At 36.7% G+C, this 14867-nt stretch overlaps 1 protein-coding gene across 1 annotated transcript in view; it reads right to left on the reverse strand.

Moving 5' to 3' along the window:
* COPB1 (coatomer protein complex subunit beta 1) overlaps nucleotides 1-10411 on the reverse strand; it is a 34293-nt gene extending 23882 nt beyond the window's left edge. Inside the window, exons 1-7 of the mRNA XM_005689593.3 lie at nucleotides 10290-10411; nucleotides 9380-9548; nucleotides 5849-6078; nucleotides 5261-5430; nucleotides 3520-3634; nucleotides 2221-2313; nucleotides 367-504 (exon numbers count right to left, since the gene is read on the reverse strand). Of these exons, the coding sequence (XP_005689650.1) occupies nucleotides 367-504; nucleotides 2221-2313; nucleotides 3520-3634; nucleotides 5261-5430; nucleotides 5849-6078; nucleotides 9380-9470 (837 nt within the window). The 5' untranslated portion in view covers nucleotides 9471-9548; nucleotides 10290-10411. The remainder of the gene's footprint in view (nucleotides 1-366; nucleotides 505-2220; nucleotides 2314-3519; nucleotides 3635-5260; nucleotides 5431-5848; nucleotides 6079-9379; nucleotides 9549-10289) is intronic.

Here is a 14867-nt window from a genome sequence, read left to right on the forward strand (position 1 = left end):
CCTCACATAGTCTTGACAGTATATTAAAATATTTCATTATCGAAAACATTCACTGGAACTGTTTTAGGGTACATTATTTAGGATTCAGCATCCATTTCCCCAGATCTAGTTCTTAATGTAACTGAAGTATGGGGTAGAGATCTTAAAATACCAGTATCATGCTCCAGAAACTACAAATACTGCTATTCTGTCACTTTTACTCTTTATATACATATGAAAGCAGAAAGTAAGAAAAGAAGGTTGGACTACATTGGAAATCAAAGAATTTTCTAAAATTTGTAGTTGATTGTAAGGTTACTACATCAAGTGAGAAGACAGCATGTCTATCATCTAACTGGCACACAGACACACAAAAAAGGACAGTACCTTGATGGCAGTGGGTGCACTAGAGAGGGTTACTAATGTTCCAGCAGCTTCGTACTTTACAGCAGGGCTAGATGACTGTAGTAAGTTATAGATGCAGCGAATGAAACGAGCCCTTTCTGATGGATTAGCATGACAGACCTGGAGAAGAAAACATTTAGGTTTCAACTTAATTCAGGAACACTTGCTTTCAAACACATTCTTAAAGACAGATGTCAGCTTATGGGATACGCTGCTGCTGCTAAGTCACATCAGTCGTGTCCAACTCTGTGCAACCCCACAGACGGCAGCCCACCAGGCTTCCCCGTCCCTGGGATTCTCCAGGCAAGAACACTGGAGTGGGCTGCCATAGTTTTCTTCATTTGAAAGCTAAGAGATGTTGGCCAATGCAGGATGAGACACCATGATACAACACCGGTAATTTCCGGAAGAAATAGATTTTACTTCAAATAACTAACTGTTACAGCTACTCATTCATTTATTCACTCAATAATAATTTATATTTCCACTCTTTCATAAAAGGTTTTCAGATGGCTTATAATTAAAGACATGCACACTATACACAAGACATTAACCAAGTAACTAACATGCGTACTGTAATAGGTATTAAATTTTGTCCTACATTCTATTCTGGATGTCACATCAAAAAGGTAAACATGCTGGATTACATGAATTTCAATAAATAATAATAGAAAAATACTAGCTTTTTAATAAAGCAAGAGCACTTCTTTTTCAAATACTACTATTGCACTTATAATTTGGGACCATATTCAATGTTGAGAAGACAAATAACATTTTCTATTCCATTCTAAATGCATCTTAATACTTTTACCTGTGAAGTAAATAGTTCTTATTTTTCCTCTTTTGAAATTAGCATTTATGTTAGATTTTTCTAAAATGTTTAGTCAAATCTCTATTACTCCACTAAGATTCAAGACCTCTTTCCTCTCACTATAACCTGGACCCTACTAGACAAAGAGGTCATTCGACAGCAGAGAACTCCTACTTTTGAGAATCTCAGTGGCATCCCTGAACCATACAGATGAATTATATTTATATATTTACATATGTAATAGTCATAGTTCTGGCTTCATCTTAAATGTCAATTCAAAATGACTGGATAACCTGTGTTGAAAGGGGCCTCTTTCCTGCAGAAGCAAAGAGGATGTAATGAGTTAGCAGGGTCCGCTATGTATTCTGTTCATGCCATTCTATGCAATAAAATCCATTCCTAACATATATTTTTGTTGGCCTCCAATGGTATTAATAGCAAAACTAGATGTTACTGCATCTTTTATTTTCTCAGAATATTAAGATATAATCAATTTTTTGAAGGATATATTGAATTAAAATGTTGTCAATAAAGTACTTCATTTTAAAACCCAAATCTCTGATCGTTTTAAAATTCCTGTGAGTCAATGGCATAAAATGTCATTTTAACATATTTAAAATCTTTCTATTCTCTTTTACAAACAAGGAACAAAAATATATTTAAGACTTTTCCTCGTTTGTCTTTAGATTTCCAAAGTAGTTGGCTATGTATTCAAAAAAAGATCTTGACTTTTAGTTCAAAGCCTAATTCATAGTCAATTCAGTGACTGAGCAGTATACAACAATTTCTTCACATATGTGTTGGGTCAAACCATGAATTTTTACAGAATTCTTTATGGAGATTTAGAAAGAATGGAAGAATCTGGAAAATATGACAAACCAAAGGGAGTAGGGAAGACTTGAATAGGCCATGCTGCAAAATATTTCTACTGTTAAAACATATTATCCCACCAATTAAGTTGTGCCCTCAAGACTGTTTAACCTTATCTCAAACTCTTAATTTTATCCATTATAGATTAGTTTTACCTTATAAATTAGTTCAACGATAACCAACTGAAGAATGTCTCCAAATGTCTGAACTTGATCAATACAAGTACTTAGGTAATCCAAAGCTCTATCCTAAAAAAGAAAAGAATATATTTATCAAACTCAACCTCATTCAATAAAAGGACTTAAAGAAAAAAAAAAGCATACACAACTAAACCTAAAACAAATGAGGAAATCAGGGCAAAGAAACCCTAACTGAGGAAAAAAATACAGGTTAACACATAAATATAAGATACAAAGTCAAATATATATTCTATTAATAGAAATGGGCCACAAATCCAGCATTAGAATTTTCTAGCAGCTAAACTAAGGAGAAAAACACTATGTATTACCTGATTCAGGGTATCTACACAACCTAAACAAACCAATTGCCTATGAATACAGTTATTTCTGTTTCTGAGACCTAAAATAAAAATCTCACTGATTCTCACACCCTTAACACTGTAACATAGAGAACTATGGTCTCATCAACATCTCTATAGTAAAAGTATCAATAAATTTTATTGAAATTCTAATTATGTAGGTAAACAGCATAACACCAAAAACACAGGTCAATAAAACCAACTGTACAAAAGGACAAAACTTTGTGGCCCAAATAAGCAGCATTCTTATAATTTTGTTTACAAAGATAAAATGATAGCATCTAGATTTCAGAAGAATGGACAGATTCCATTATTTTTTCAGCCTTCATGCATATTTTGATAATAAATACTGGATGGCAAAAGTTCTAAGATTAAATGCCACCAATGTGTGCAGAATCTCTTCTAACCAGCAGAAGAATAAACTTTAATCACCAGCAGAGCTGGATATAGGGCTGACATTTACATACGAAGTTTGAAAAGCCTAACAAAAACATACATCTACATTGAACTCCACCCTCTTTCAAAGCTATGGCTTGGGACAGACCCTATAAAGAACTTCTGTTTTTCTCTATTAAACAATTTTAGATCTTTACCAACAGAAGGAAAAATAAAGCCCCAAACCTGGGTGCCAAAGCATATGGCCACAATAATTTCAATCCAGAAGAACTGTAAAATGGCTGTTATTAAAAATGTCTGTCTGATGTGTACTTAAAAAAAGAAAAGAACACATACATAAGCAATATACCACAAAATGAATTTTTAAACTCTATTTTTATATAAATTAAATTCAAAAATCTAAAAAAAAATCAAAATAATACATATCATATGTACTACAAACAAAATTACTAAAAACTTGTGTAATATCTTTAATTCTCACTTAAATAGTCATAAAAGTATTTTTTAAAAAATACTTCACCTGATCTGCATGAATTAGCATCATAAATGCATTTCTTTTGCAACTTGCATCCTTCTCATTCACCAGAAAATCATGTATCAATTCAGGAGCATCCGGTATAAGATGTTCAAAGTTTCTTCAAATAAAACAGGTAATATTCATATTTAGTAACTCTCTGGACTCTACCAAAATTAACCTTTATCAAACCTTATACCATTATTAATCGTTTTGCTTTTTTAAACTTTAAATCAATTAGAAAATTGTAAGTATGAATCAGAAATTTACATATTCATCTATTTATCAAATTGTGTTTTTTAGTTCAAATTAGAGAAAGCTGATTTACTCAACATGCTATCTATCAACTGGACAGCTCTAATTTCTCTTTCATATACTTTAGGGCTATAATATTGATGCTCATAATGACAACTTTGAGGTACTGAAAGATCCTACATTAAGGATTATTGGAGGGACTTCCCTGGTGGCCCAGTGGCTAAGACTCTGTGCTTGCAATGGAGGGGGGCCAGTACTCAATCCCAGGTCAGGGAGCTAGATCCCACATGCTACAACTAAAGATTCCGCATGCTGCGGCTAAGATCCCTTGCAGCCATATAAATTTTTTAAATATTAAAAAAAAAAAGAATTATTGGAGAAGAAATAGTCCCTTCAATTTTACTATTTATGCACTGTATTTATCTACTAATTTCTTACTTTGAAAACTTAGAAGTGTTTGTATTGTATACAGAACAATGAACACCTGTTTAATAAAAACCATCCCCTAGCCCTTTTTCCCCCCTAACTTTAACAATAATTAATTCATAGTCATTTTGGTTTCACCTGACTCACTTCCTCTCCTCCCATATTATTCTGAAACAAATCCGAGACCATTTAACATTTCTTCTGTAAATGTATCAGTATGCGTCTCTAAAATTAAGAACTTTCTTTTCAAACTAACATTGTCATGTAGTAAAAACTAATAATTTCTTACTATCATCATACAGACTGTTCAAATTTCCAGTTGTCCTATAATCATCATAATTTCTTTGTGTGTACTCTAAGTTTAAATTCTGAAACCTGTGTAATCTGTAATGATAACTTCCAAAGAACTCTATATTATTAACCAGATTACCACCTTCGTGAACAGATACAAAATCCCATATAACTGTGAAATTACTAAATTATTGACTATTAAAGTACAAAGATGTTTATATAAATTACATCCTAATTCTAAATAGACTGACACCAGTGACTGTAAAAACCAAGCATTCCAGCCTAAAGTCCAAAATTTTTAGTTTTCTAAGAACAGGAATCAGCTGAGAACTGCAACCCTTCCTATTAAAAAGTTTCCTCCTTAAGACCTCTAAGCATAAAAAGACAAGACCCACATCCTGCAAAAAGAGAATTCTAAAATAAGGCCAAAACCTCAAAGTTATGGGCTAAGCAAGTTAATAAATTAATTAACTGGGCTGGAGTACTAAAACTGAGAAAGACAGGTAGTGACGTAAACTGGAAAGCATGCAACCTGTTTAAATGGGGCCCTGCCATTCACTTCCAGCAGATTACTGTCATGTAGAAACCAGGACCTGGTGTTGCCAGATCTTTTTGACTTTTAAATGTTAACAACTTAATAAGGAAAAATGTTCAGGCTAATCAAAACATATTTGCAAGGTACATAAAATCTGTAAGGAACCACTCTGAAACTTCTTCTGGTCTGAAAGACTAAACAGTCCATAGAGAAGTAAGCCAAAGGAGGACCTTTATTTACCTATAGATAGTATAGATGGCCAAAACAGCATTTCTTCTAACATAGCTGTGTCGATGCTCCAAACAAGCACGGATAGCTGGCATTAAAGGTTCCAGCAATTCTGCCTCTTTCAACTTGCAAAGAAAACGAAGGGTAGATCCTCGAATAAATTCATTAGGATGCTGAAGATCCTGATATAAAAATCAAATATGAAATGATGAGTCCCAGTATTTTACAAAAAACCACAATGTTTATATACAAAATTTTTCAATAAAAAAAATTAGGAAGTAGGTTTCAGGACAAATACCTAGATTATTACACAATTTCCATCAGATTCCTATAGATAAAAACAATTTTTACTTATCACATCAATGTCTTGTATTCTATGTGTCACTGTTTTTTATTAATAACATAAAAATGCATGGAAAGTATCTGGAAAAAAGCAACAATAAAACTTTTCACAATAACTTTTTACAACTTCTGCTTCAAATATCTAAAACTTACATTTCTGAGATTTAATTTAAAAAATTAAAACAGAGCCCACACCACCAACTTTACAATTATTTAAAAATCTAAGCAATATTTGGAAATAATTACGGTTTAGTTTACCTTTCTATATGCATCACAAACAAGGATCATTTCATGTAAAAGCCTCCCATCTGGAGTTGTTTTAGGAACAATTTCCCAAAATACCAGAAGTAATTTTTTGATGGTATGATCCTGAAGAGGCAGTACAAAGCGAATGATGGTCATCAGAAGTCCAGGAAGTTTTTCACCATTCAGAATCATAATGATTACTTTCTTCAAAGCTTCAGTCTTTGACTTCACATCTCCTTTTTCTGATTAAAAAAAAAAAAAATTTTTTTTAAGCACAATTATTTTAAAAGAAAATTCCTCAGATAATTTTAAAAGCAATTAACAAAATAAAACATGTTCTCACTTTATCAGAGGCAATAGTAATAAAGGTACCAACCCAAGTGACAAGGGTTTTCCACCTGGCTCTGCCAAAAACAAGCTGTATGATTTTAAAGTCATTTATCTCTGAACCTCATGATTCTTTACATATAATAGAAAAGCACTGGATTAGATCTTTGACCCTAAACCAATGGAGTTAATGTGGAAGCCATGAATCTATAGGTATACCAAAAAACATGTATCTCAAACACACCTGTAGCTATTTTTCAAAATGTAAACAGATACGTTATATGCTTTGGAATTCAAAGTAGCTTTTAGTCAGTACCTATTTTCAAAAAAGTTACAGCCACTATTATGAAGGGTGGGGATGGGGATAAGTGACCTTTTTTCAACATTAGGAAGAACCTCAAACTCGAAAAAGTTGGGAATTAACAGACTAAATTAATTCCAAAAATCTCATCATATTTCCACAGATTATAAAACTTCAGAATCTTTCTTGAGAAATTACCTAAAAAATTGGAGGAAAGTTAAAATGTATTGGATCAGCAACCATTATTTATAATTAAGGATGACACATTTAAGATAAGATGCTAGTTTACTGTTACTTAACCTAAAAATAAGCGCTCTATGTTACGCAAAACAATCTATAATTTCACATCATTATTGCATACTGAAGAATTTATGGTTAAAATCTTTTGGATCCAAAATCTGAAGGCAGAAACTTAAGAGACAAGTATGCTGAATACTAACGAATTTAAGGTATGCATTAAAAATGCAACACAGGACTTCCTGGTCCTGTGGGAATTCTACAATGGATAAGAATTCGCCTGCCAATGCAGGGGACACAGGTTCAAACCCTGGTCCAGGAAGATTCCACAAGTCTCTGAGCAACTAAGCCTGAGCCACAACTACTGAGCCCAAGTTCTAGGGCTTGTGAGCCACAACTACTGAAGCCAGTGTGGCTAGAGTCCATGCTTGTTAAGAGAAGCCACCTCGGTGAAAAGCCAGCACACAGCAACCAAGAGCAGCCGCCAGCCCAATCTCCCTGCAGCAAGAGAAAGCCTGTGAGAAGCAAGACACCCAGCGCAACCAAAAATAAATAAATAACCTCTTTAAAAGAATCGAACACAGTGAGGGTTACTGCCAAAGTTATACCGTAAGTGTCAATGTGAGGTGAAAAAGTGTTATGCTCAGTTGTGCCCAACTGCCCAACTCTTTGCACCCCATGGATGGCAGCTCGCCAGGCTCCTGCGTCCATGGACTTCTCCAGGCAAGAATACTGGCGTGGGTTGCCATTCCCTTTTCTAGGGGATCCTCCCGACCCAGGAATTAAAGCCAGGTTTCCCACATTGCAGGCAGATTCTTCACCGTCTGAGCCACCAGGGAAGCCTTTTAAGTGTCAATGTTTTTCTTTAAAACAGACTAACTTCTTATGCATCTCTCCATGCTTCACAGTAGCTACACATGGGAAAAAAAACAAAAAACTGTGTGCCATATCAAATCAAGAAATGAACAAATGTAAAAGGATGAAGTTAAGCATTAATCTGGGCAGATCTTCAGTTTTTTTCTTTTTTTTAATATGTATTTATTCATTTGGCTGCTCTGAGTCTTAGCGGCAGCATGGGATCTAGTCCCCTGATCAGGGATCAAACCCAGCCCCTACTGCATTGTGAGCATGCAATCTTAGCCACTGAAAAATCCACTTGTAACTAAAGGTTAAGAAGTTTTAAAAGTAAGTTTATTAATAAACTTGTAAAAAATCAACACCATTTATTTCAAGTTCCTCAATCCTTATTTCCCTTTATTCTAACAATTCAAATTGAGGTGAAGAATGCTTCTTTTCACATCCTCAAAATTTTCAGAGGTTCTTCTCCTTTATGAAAAATAGTTTTAAGTATCAATTTAATTCACCAAAATATACTCCAGGAAATGTACAGTCATCAGGGCTCATATCCAGTGATCAAAGGTAAAGTGAAATTAAACCATATCAGTGTTTCACCAAACAAAACTATTTGTTATTCAAATTGAAAACTATTTCTAAATCTTTTCATCTCAACTCTATTGAAATACAGTCAAAAATAAACGTAAAATTCAACACTACTTATTTACTTACTTAGTAGGTAAAGTATAGTTAAGAAAAGAGTATTTTTACAGTTAAAGACAAGTTTGTCCTTTACCTTATCACCCACCAATAAACTTAAGTATTTGGGGGGTTTAAAAGTGAAAACCTTTAAATTATGAAAATTTGAAGATTTTGAAATTAGAAAAAAAAAGTAATGAAAGTTTATTCAATTTGTATTCCACTCTACTCTTACATGAATATGGGGGAAAAAAGGAAATACAGCATGTGTGGTTTTTGTAAACAAACAAGATCAGCTTAAATGCCATAAAAAAAATTTATTTTTCCTTCTCTAGAAATAGGCCTCAATAGAAAACGAATATTATGTAACCTAAAATCACAAGGTATTCCATTACTGCTGATTAAGAGCAGGAACATGCAACTAAAATATCAGCTCCTTTCAAACTGTAAACTATCTTCTAAAAGACACTATCAAGATTTGAAGCATAAATTTCCCTTTAGTCTGTTTTAAACAGCAGTTATCACTTTAAGTAAAACTTATTTTTATTAGTTCAATTAAGCAAGAATTATTATCTCGGAACGTGCATTACTTTAAAAAATTTTTGACAGAATTACTCACAAAAAGGAGATACAGTACATACTTTTAAAATTCAGAAATAAAGTTTTTATTTTCTTCTTTGCATAAATGCTTTAAAAATCAAAAGCATAAATGTTTCTGAGAAAACATATATATGTTCCAGTGTTGACTTCATTTGTTCAACAGGCAGTAAAACCAAAGAACAAGCTAAGTAATATGAAGCTAAGTGCACAAAGAAATTAAAACATTCTAATACACACTCTTAATCTGTTATCTACAGAGAACTGTCAGCTACATTTAAACAAGCCATTATGTTATCTTGAGGAATAGCTAAAAACTAAACCATTATATTTATTTAGCCCCACCCCACCGTGATATAAGCTAAGCTGAGATGTTCTTTTATTTCCAAAAACCAACACTGCAGGCCTAAAGTAACACATTTCCATTTTTAGCAAGACAAAGTTTTATTGAAGAGATCTTTAAAAAAATTAAGTATTTCTCATTATAAAGGAACTTGAAATGCAAGTGAACTTTTTACTTTCATTTTCAAAATATTACCAACATTTACCTAGATCATTTTTTAAGCTAATTTCAGACGGTGGTTCTGAATCCATTGGCACGTTAATTAACGTATAGCATACGTTCTCGGCAGCCGTCATGGTTCCCGGTCACAGCCTACTCTCGATACAAGATTTAAAGATAACAGATGCAAAAAAAAAAAAAAAAAACACACACACCTAGAAAAAGAAATATAAAGATATTACAACCGAAAAAACAAAAACAGAACCAGCAACTATCGTGATCTTTTCTGTCTAAAGTTCATTCAGCTTGGCTTAAGAATTTTACAGCATTAAACGGGGAGGGTCCATCTATATTACGTTGCATAGAAATAAATCCTGATGTATTAAAACACACACTTGTCAGCCTTAGCCTAAGTTACATTATCTCTCACCCCACAACCCCGCCCAGAGTCTAGAAAGCTGTACTGCAGAATTAAAGCCCACAATACAGTGACAAGTCCCCCAGCCTCACCCCATCACGATATAAAAGTGATTTTTAAACATAATACACAATCTGAACTTCTGAAGTTAAAAAGATCCCATGCAAAAATACTCTGCTTAAAACCCTTACAGCGCTTTAATACGTTCACCTATGCGACCCGACTCTGTGGACCAGGAGTCCCTCAACTGGTGCTCTGCACCCCCACGCCCCTTCCCCGTTCCTTCCCTCCTGCAAAGGAAGCCCCGGCCGGGAATGGCGAGCCCCGGGGGCCTGGAAGGGAGAAGACCCCCGCCCAGTAGGCAGGCCAGGATGGGGCGGCCCGCTCAGAGCTTCCCAACCCTGCACTCCACTTCGCCAGGCCCGGATGCTAGCGGCCTAGTCGCTCTCCTTCCTCATCTCCCCGCTAGAGCCCGGTTCCTCCGACTCTGCCCAGCCCAGGGAGCTCCTCCAAGATGAGGGGGCTTGTAGGCCGTTACCTGACTCCGAGAGGCAGCAGCTGGGGCAACCGCGGAACCGTAAACTCCGGCTCCAACCCGCAGCAGCGGCGGCGGACCTGCAGAGTCCTCCGCTGACGTGGAAGGGGGTGGGGAGCCGACCCAGGCCGCAGCCACCTAGACCCTACGGCAACTCAGAGAGGACAAGCCCTCTCCGTCCTGCGCCTGCGCGCTCCGAGTACGTCGCAAGCATTTCTGGTTCCAAAGGAACTTTAAAAGCCTCTTCCTGTTTTGTTATCGTCGGCTGCTTTAGGCCGAAGAGGATACTGGAAACACAAGCTAAGTTTTCCCTGCAAGCCTGAATTAGGCGTTGAGGTCATTTAAACACTACTTAGAAATTGTATTTTCTGCCAGAAACTCCACAGCAGCCAATGGAGGAGAGGGAGTGCTTGGACTCAAGAACATTTTACAGGACTGATGGCCTAGTGGGAAAGAATGCTATCCTGGGAGCTGGAATCCCTTTTCTAGCTCACCCACGAATAAACTGGGAAAGTAACTAAATACAATTTGAGGAAGTAACTTCAGTTCTTCCAAGAGACACTAGTTGTATGAAGATCCATTTCAGTTCTTAACGCCTCTGCCTCTGCGGTTAGGCTGGAGTTGCTTGAACATCAAAGTTGCACTGGTTTTGATTTCTGGTCTTTGTTTAGTAACGGTCCCTTTCATGATCCTTTAGAATAACCTAGATTAAATTTTTTTATGCATAAAGGGAGACTGACAGTCACTGTTTTAAAGGATTTTACCTGTTTCCAAAGACCTGTTACAGCTACAATCAGCCATAGTACCTCCGATTTTGCACATTTAAGTTTCCACATTCTCACCCTTCCCACCTCCCACCCACCCCCCACAGGAGGATTTTCTGACCAATCATTAATAATAAAAACTTCTTTGAGGCCTTAAGCAAAATATTGTGAATACAAAGAGACCTGACAGAACCTAACATAAACAGGCTCACCTCTGGGAGATAGAACACAAACAGTGCTTCTCTTTCAGAATCCAGATATTTTGAGGTTTGTTCTTTCTAGAACCATCAGACAAAAGTAAATTCTTTGATAACCCAAAATATATCACAAAAGCCACGTGCTCCTCAAACCCATCATTCATTTTATTAAAACACTTTTTCTTGAGATCCCGTATATTCTTCACCTCAGTTCAGTTCAGTCGCTCAGTCGTGTCTGATTTCTTTGCAACCCCATCAATCGCAGCACGCCAGGCCTTCCTGTCCATCACCAACTCCCAGAGTTCACTCAGACTCACGTCCATCGAGTCAGTGATGCCATCCAGCCATCTCATCCTCTGTCATCCCCTTCTCCTCCTGCCCCCAATCCCTCCCAGCATCAGAGTCTTTTCCAATGAGTCAACTCTTCTCATGAGGTGGCCAAAGTACTGGAGTTTCAGCTTTGGCATCATTCCTTCCAAAGAAATCCCAGGGCTCATCTCCTTCAGAAGGGACTGGTTGGATTTCCTTGCAGTCCAAGGGACTCTCAAGAGTCTTCTCCAACACCCCAGTTCAAAAGCATCAATTCTTCGGCGCTCAGCCTTCTTCACAGTCCAACTCTCACATCCATACATGACCACTGGAAAAACCATAGCCTTGACTAGATGGACCTTAGTTGGCAAAGTAATGTCTCTGCTTTTGAATATGCTATCTAGGTTGGTCATAACTTTTCTTCCAAGGAGTAAGCATCTTTTAATTTCATGGCTGCAATAACCATCTGCAGTGATTGTGACTGCAGCCCAAAAAGATAAAGTCTGACACGGTTTCCACTGTTTCCCCATCTATTTCCCATGAACTGATGGGACCAGATGCCATGATCTTTGTTTTCTGAATGTTGAGCATTAAGCCAACTTTTTCACTCTCCTCTTTCACTTTCATCAAGAGGCTTTTTAGTTCCTCTTCACTTTCTGCCATAAGGGTGGTGTCATCTGCATATCTGAGGTTATTGATATTTCTCCCGGCAATCTTGATTCCAGCTTGTGTTTCTTCCAGTCCAGCGTTTCTCATGATGTACTCTGCATATAAGTTGAATAAGCAGGTTGACAATATACAGCCTTGACGTACTTTTCCTATTTGGAACCAGTCTGTTTTTCCATTCTTCCAATTGTAAAAAAAAAAAAAGAAAATCTTGTATAGCTATAGTACAATATCAAATCCAGGAAATTGACATTGATACAATTCAGTCCTCATTCATATTTTACCAGTTTTACATGTACTCATTGTGTATTTAGTTCTGGGCAATTATATCAAGCTAAGATTCATATGATCACCACTAATAATTCCATTACAAATCTCCCTCCTATCATCTTTCCATCACTGTCCCTTCCCTCCTTAACCCCTGGATACTATTAACCTGGTCCCCATGTATGTAATTTTTTCATTCCAAGAATGCAATATAAATGAATTACACAATGTAACCTTTTAGTTTGGCTTTTTCACTTAAGGTTAATTCCCTTGAGATCAACCCAAGCTATGTGTGCAACAAGTTATTCCATTTGTCTTTATTTTTAACATGAAATTTTCACAAATGCAGTTATCTAGTTTCCAATTCTACTTCCCAAGAAGTGGCAATCTGTCAGCGTGAAATGACCCATAAGGCATTAAAAACTAAACTTAGCAGTAACAAAAGCTCAGCAGTTTGAGTCTGCACTGAAAATTGTCATTGCCAGTGCATATACATTACTGTATCTGTTTTTTAAATTAACTTAATTGGAGGCTAATTACTTTATAATATTGGTTTTTGCCATACATTGACATGAATCAGCCATCATTGTACATGTGTTCCCCATCCTGAACCCCCCTACCACCTCCCTCCCCAACCCATCCCTCAGGGTCATCCCAGTGCACCGGCCCTGAGTGCCCTGTCTCATGCATCGAACCCGGACTGGTGATCTGTTTCACATATGGTAGTATACATGTCTCAGTGCTGTTCTCTCAAATCATCCCAACCTCACCTTCTCCCACAGAGTCCAAAAGTCTGTTCTTTACATCTGTTTCTCTTTTGCTGTCTCTCATATAGGGTCACCATTACCGTCTTTCTAAATTCCACATATATGTATTATTATACTGTATTGGTGTTTTTCTTTCTGACTCACTTAACTCTGTATAATAGGCTCCAGTTTCATCCACCTCATTAGAACTGATTCAAATGCACTCTTTTTAATAGCTGAGTAATATTCCATTGTGTATTAAATATAGAGTTTATTAACAGGTATCAGGATCTTATAGAGCCTACTTCTTCCTCACTTGTTATAACATGCACTTTGTTTTGGGACTTCTTTTTATCTAGCATGTAATTATATAATTTTGAATGCATTGTAAATTATAAATTAAGAGCAAGAACCTATCATATAAGAATTGAAAAATTTAGATGTCTAGAAAATCAAGGCCTAGAGAAAAGGGACTTGTCCCACAAATCACAAAATGGTTCAATACTGAAAAAACTGGCATGAATCCTGTTACCTACTTTACTGCATCTTATTTTTAACTATACCAGTTCTTTAAAGATGCATATATGCAGTCCATCCTAAAGGAGACCAGTCCTGGGTGTTCATTGGAAGGACTGATGCTGAGGCTGAAACTCCAATAATTTGGCCACCTTGTGCGAAGAGCTGACTCATTGGAAAAGACCCTGATGCTGGGAAGGGATTGGGAGCAGGAGGAGAAAGGACGACAGAGGATGAGATGGCTGGATGGCATCACCGACTCGATGCACATGAGTTTGGATGAACTCCGGGAGTTGGTAATGGACAGGGAGGCCTGGCGTGCTGCAATTCATGGGGTCGCAGAGTCAGATATGACTAAGTGACTGAGCTGAACTGAACTGAATAAATTCAAAGTGAATTAAATGTTATCTTTATATCAAAGTGATAGGTTTTATGAAGATATTATTAAGAATTTTATTATTTAACACAGACTAAATGGAATGGCCGAGTATAACACACTGGATAAAACATGAAAAGACATCAAAATGAACTCTGTACAAATAGAATTGAATCTTATTGGGGTGGGGAGGATTTTAAGTTCTAAAGTCAATGTGCCAGACTAAAATTACATACTGAAAAAAATTACTAAAATTTCCCTCAAAGTACAATACAGATCAGTACACCCACTGAGTCTGGAGACAGACGGAATGACTCCCTTTCTGTTTTGTGTTTGTGTTTCATGAGCTTGACACAGCTTTACTGTAGGTCAAATGGCACTGGTGGGCTCATTGCAAACTCAAATGGCAGGCTTTTGAAGCTGATTCCAGAGTGGAGACCAACATCTCCACATTCCTGTATTTAGTTACAGGTGGACTTCCCTGGTGGCTCAGATGGTAAAGAATCTGCCTGCAATGTAGGAGACATGGGTTTGATCCCTGGGTCAGGCAGATCCCCTGGAAAAGGGAATGGCTACCTACTCTGGTATTCTTGCCTGGAGAATTCCATGGACAGAGGAGCTTGGCAAACTACAGTCCGTGGGGTTGAAAAGCAGATATGACTGAGCAATTAACATTTTCACTTTTCATTCCTTCAACAAGGATGCCAGAGTTTCCCTTACCACTCTCCCTTCAAGAAGTC

Source organism: Capra hircus, chromosome 15 (genome assembly GCF_001704415.2).
Source record: "Capra hircus breed San Clemente chromosome 15, ASM170441v1, whole genome shotgun sequence".
NCBI lineage: Eukaryota > Metazoa > Chordata > Mammalia > Artiodactyla > Bovidae > Capra > Capra hircus.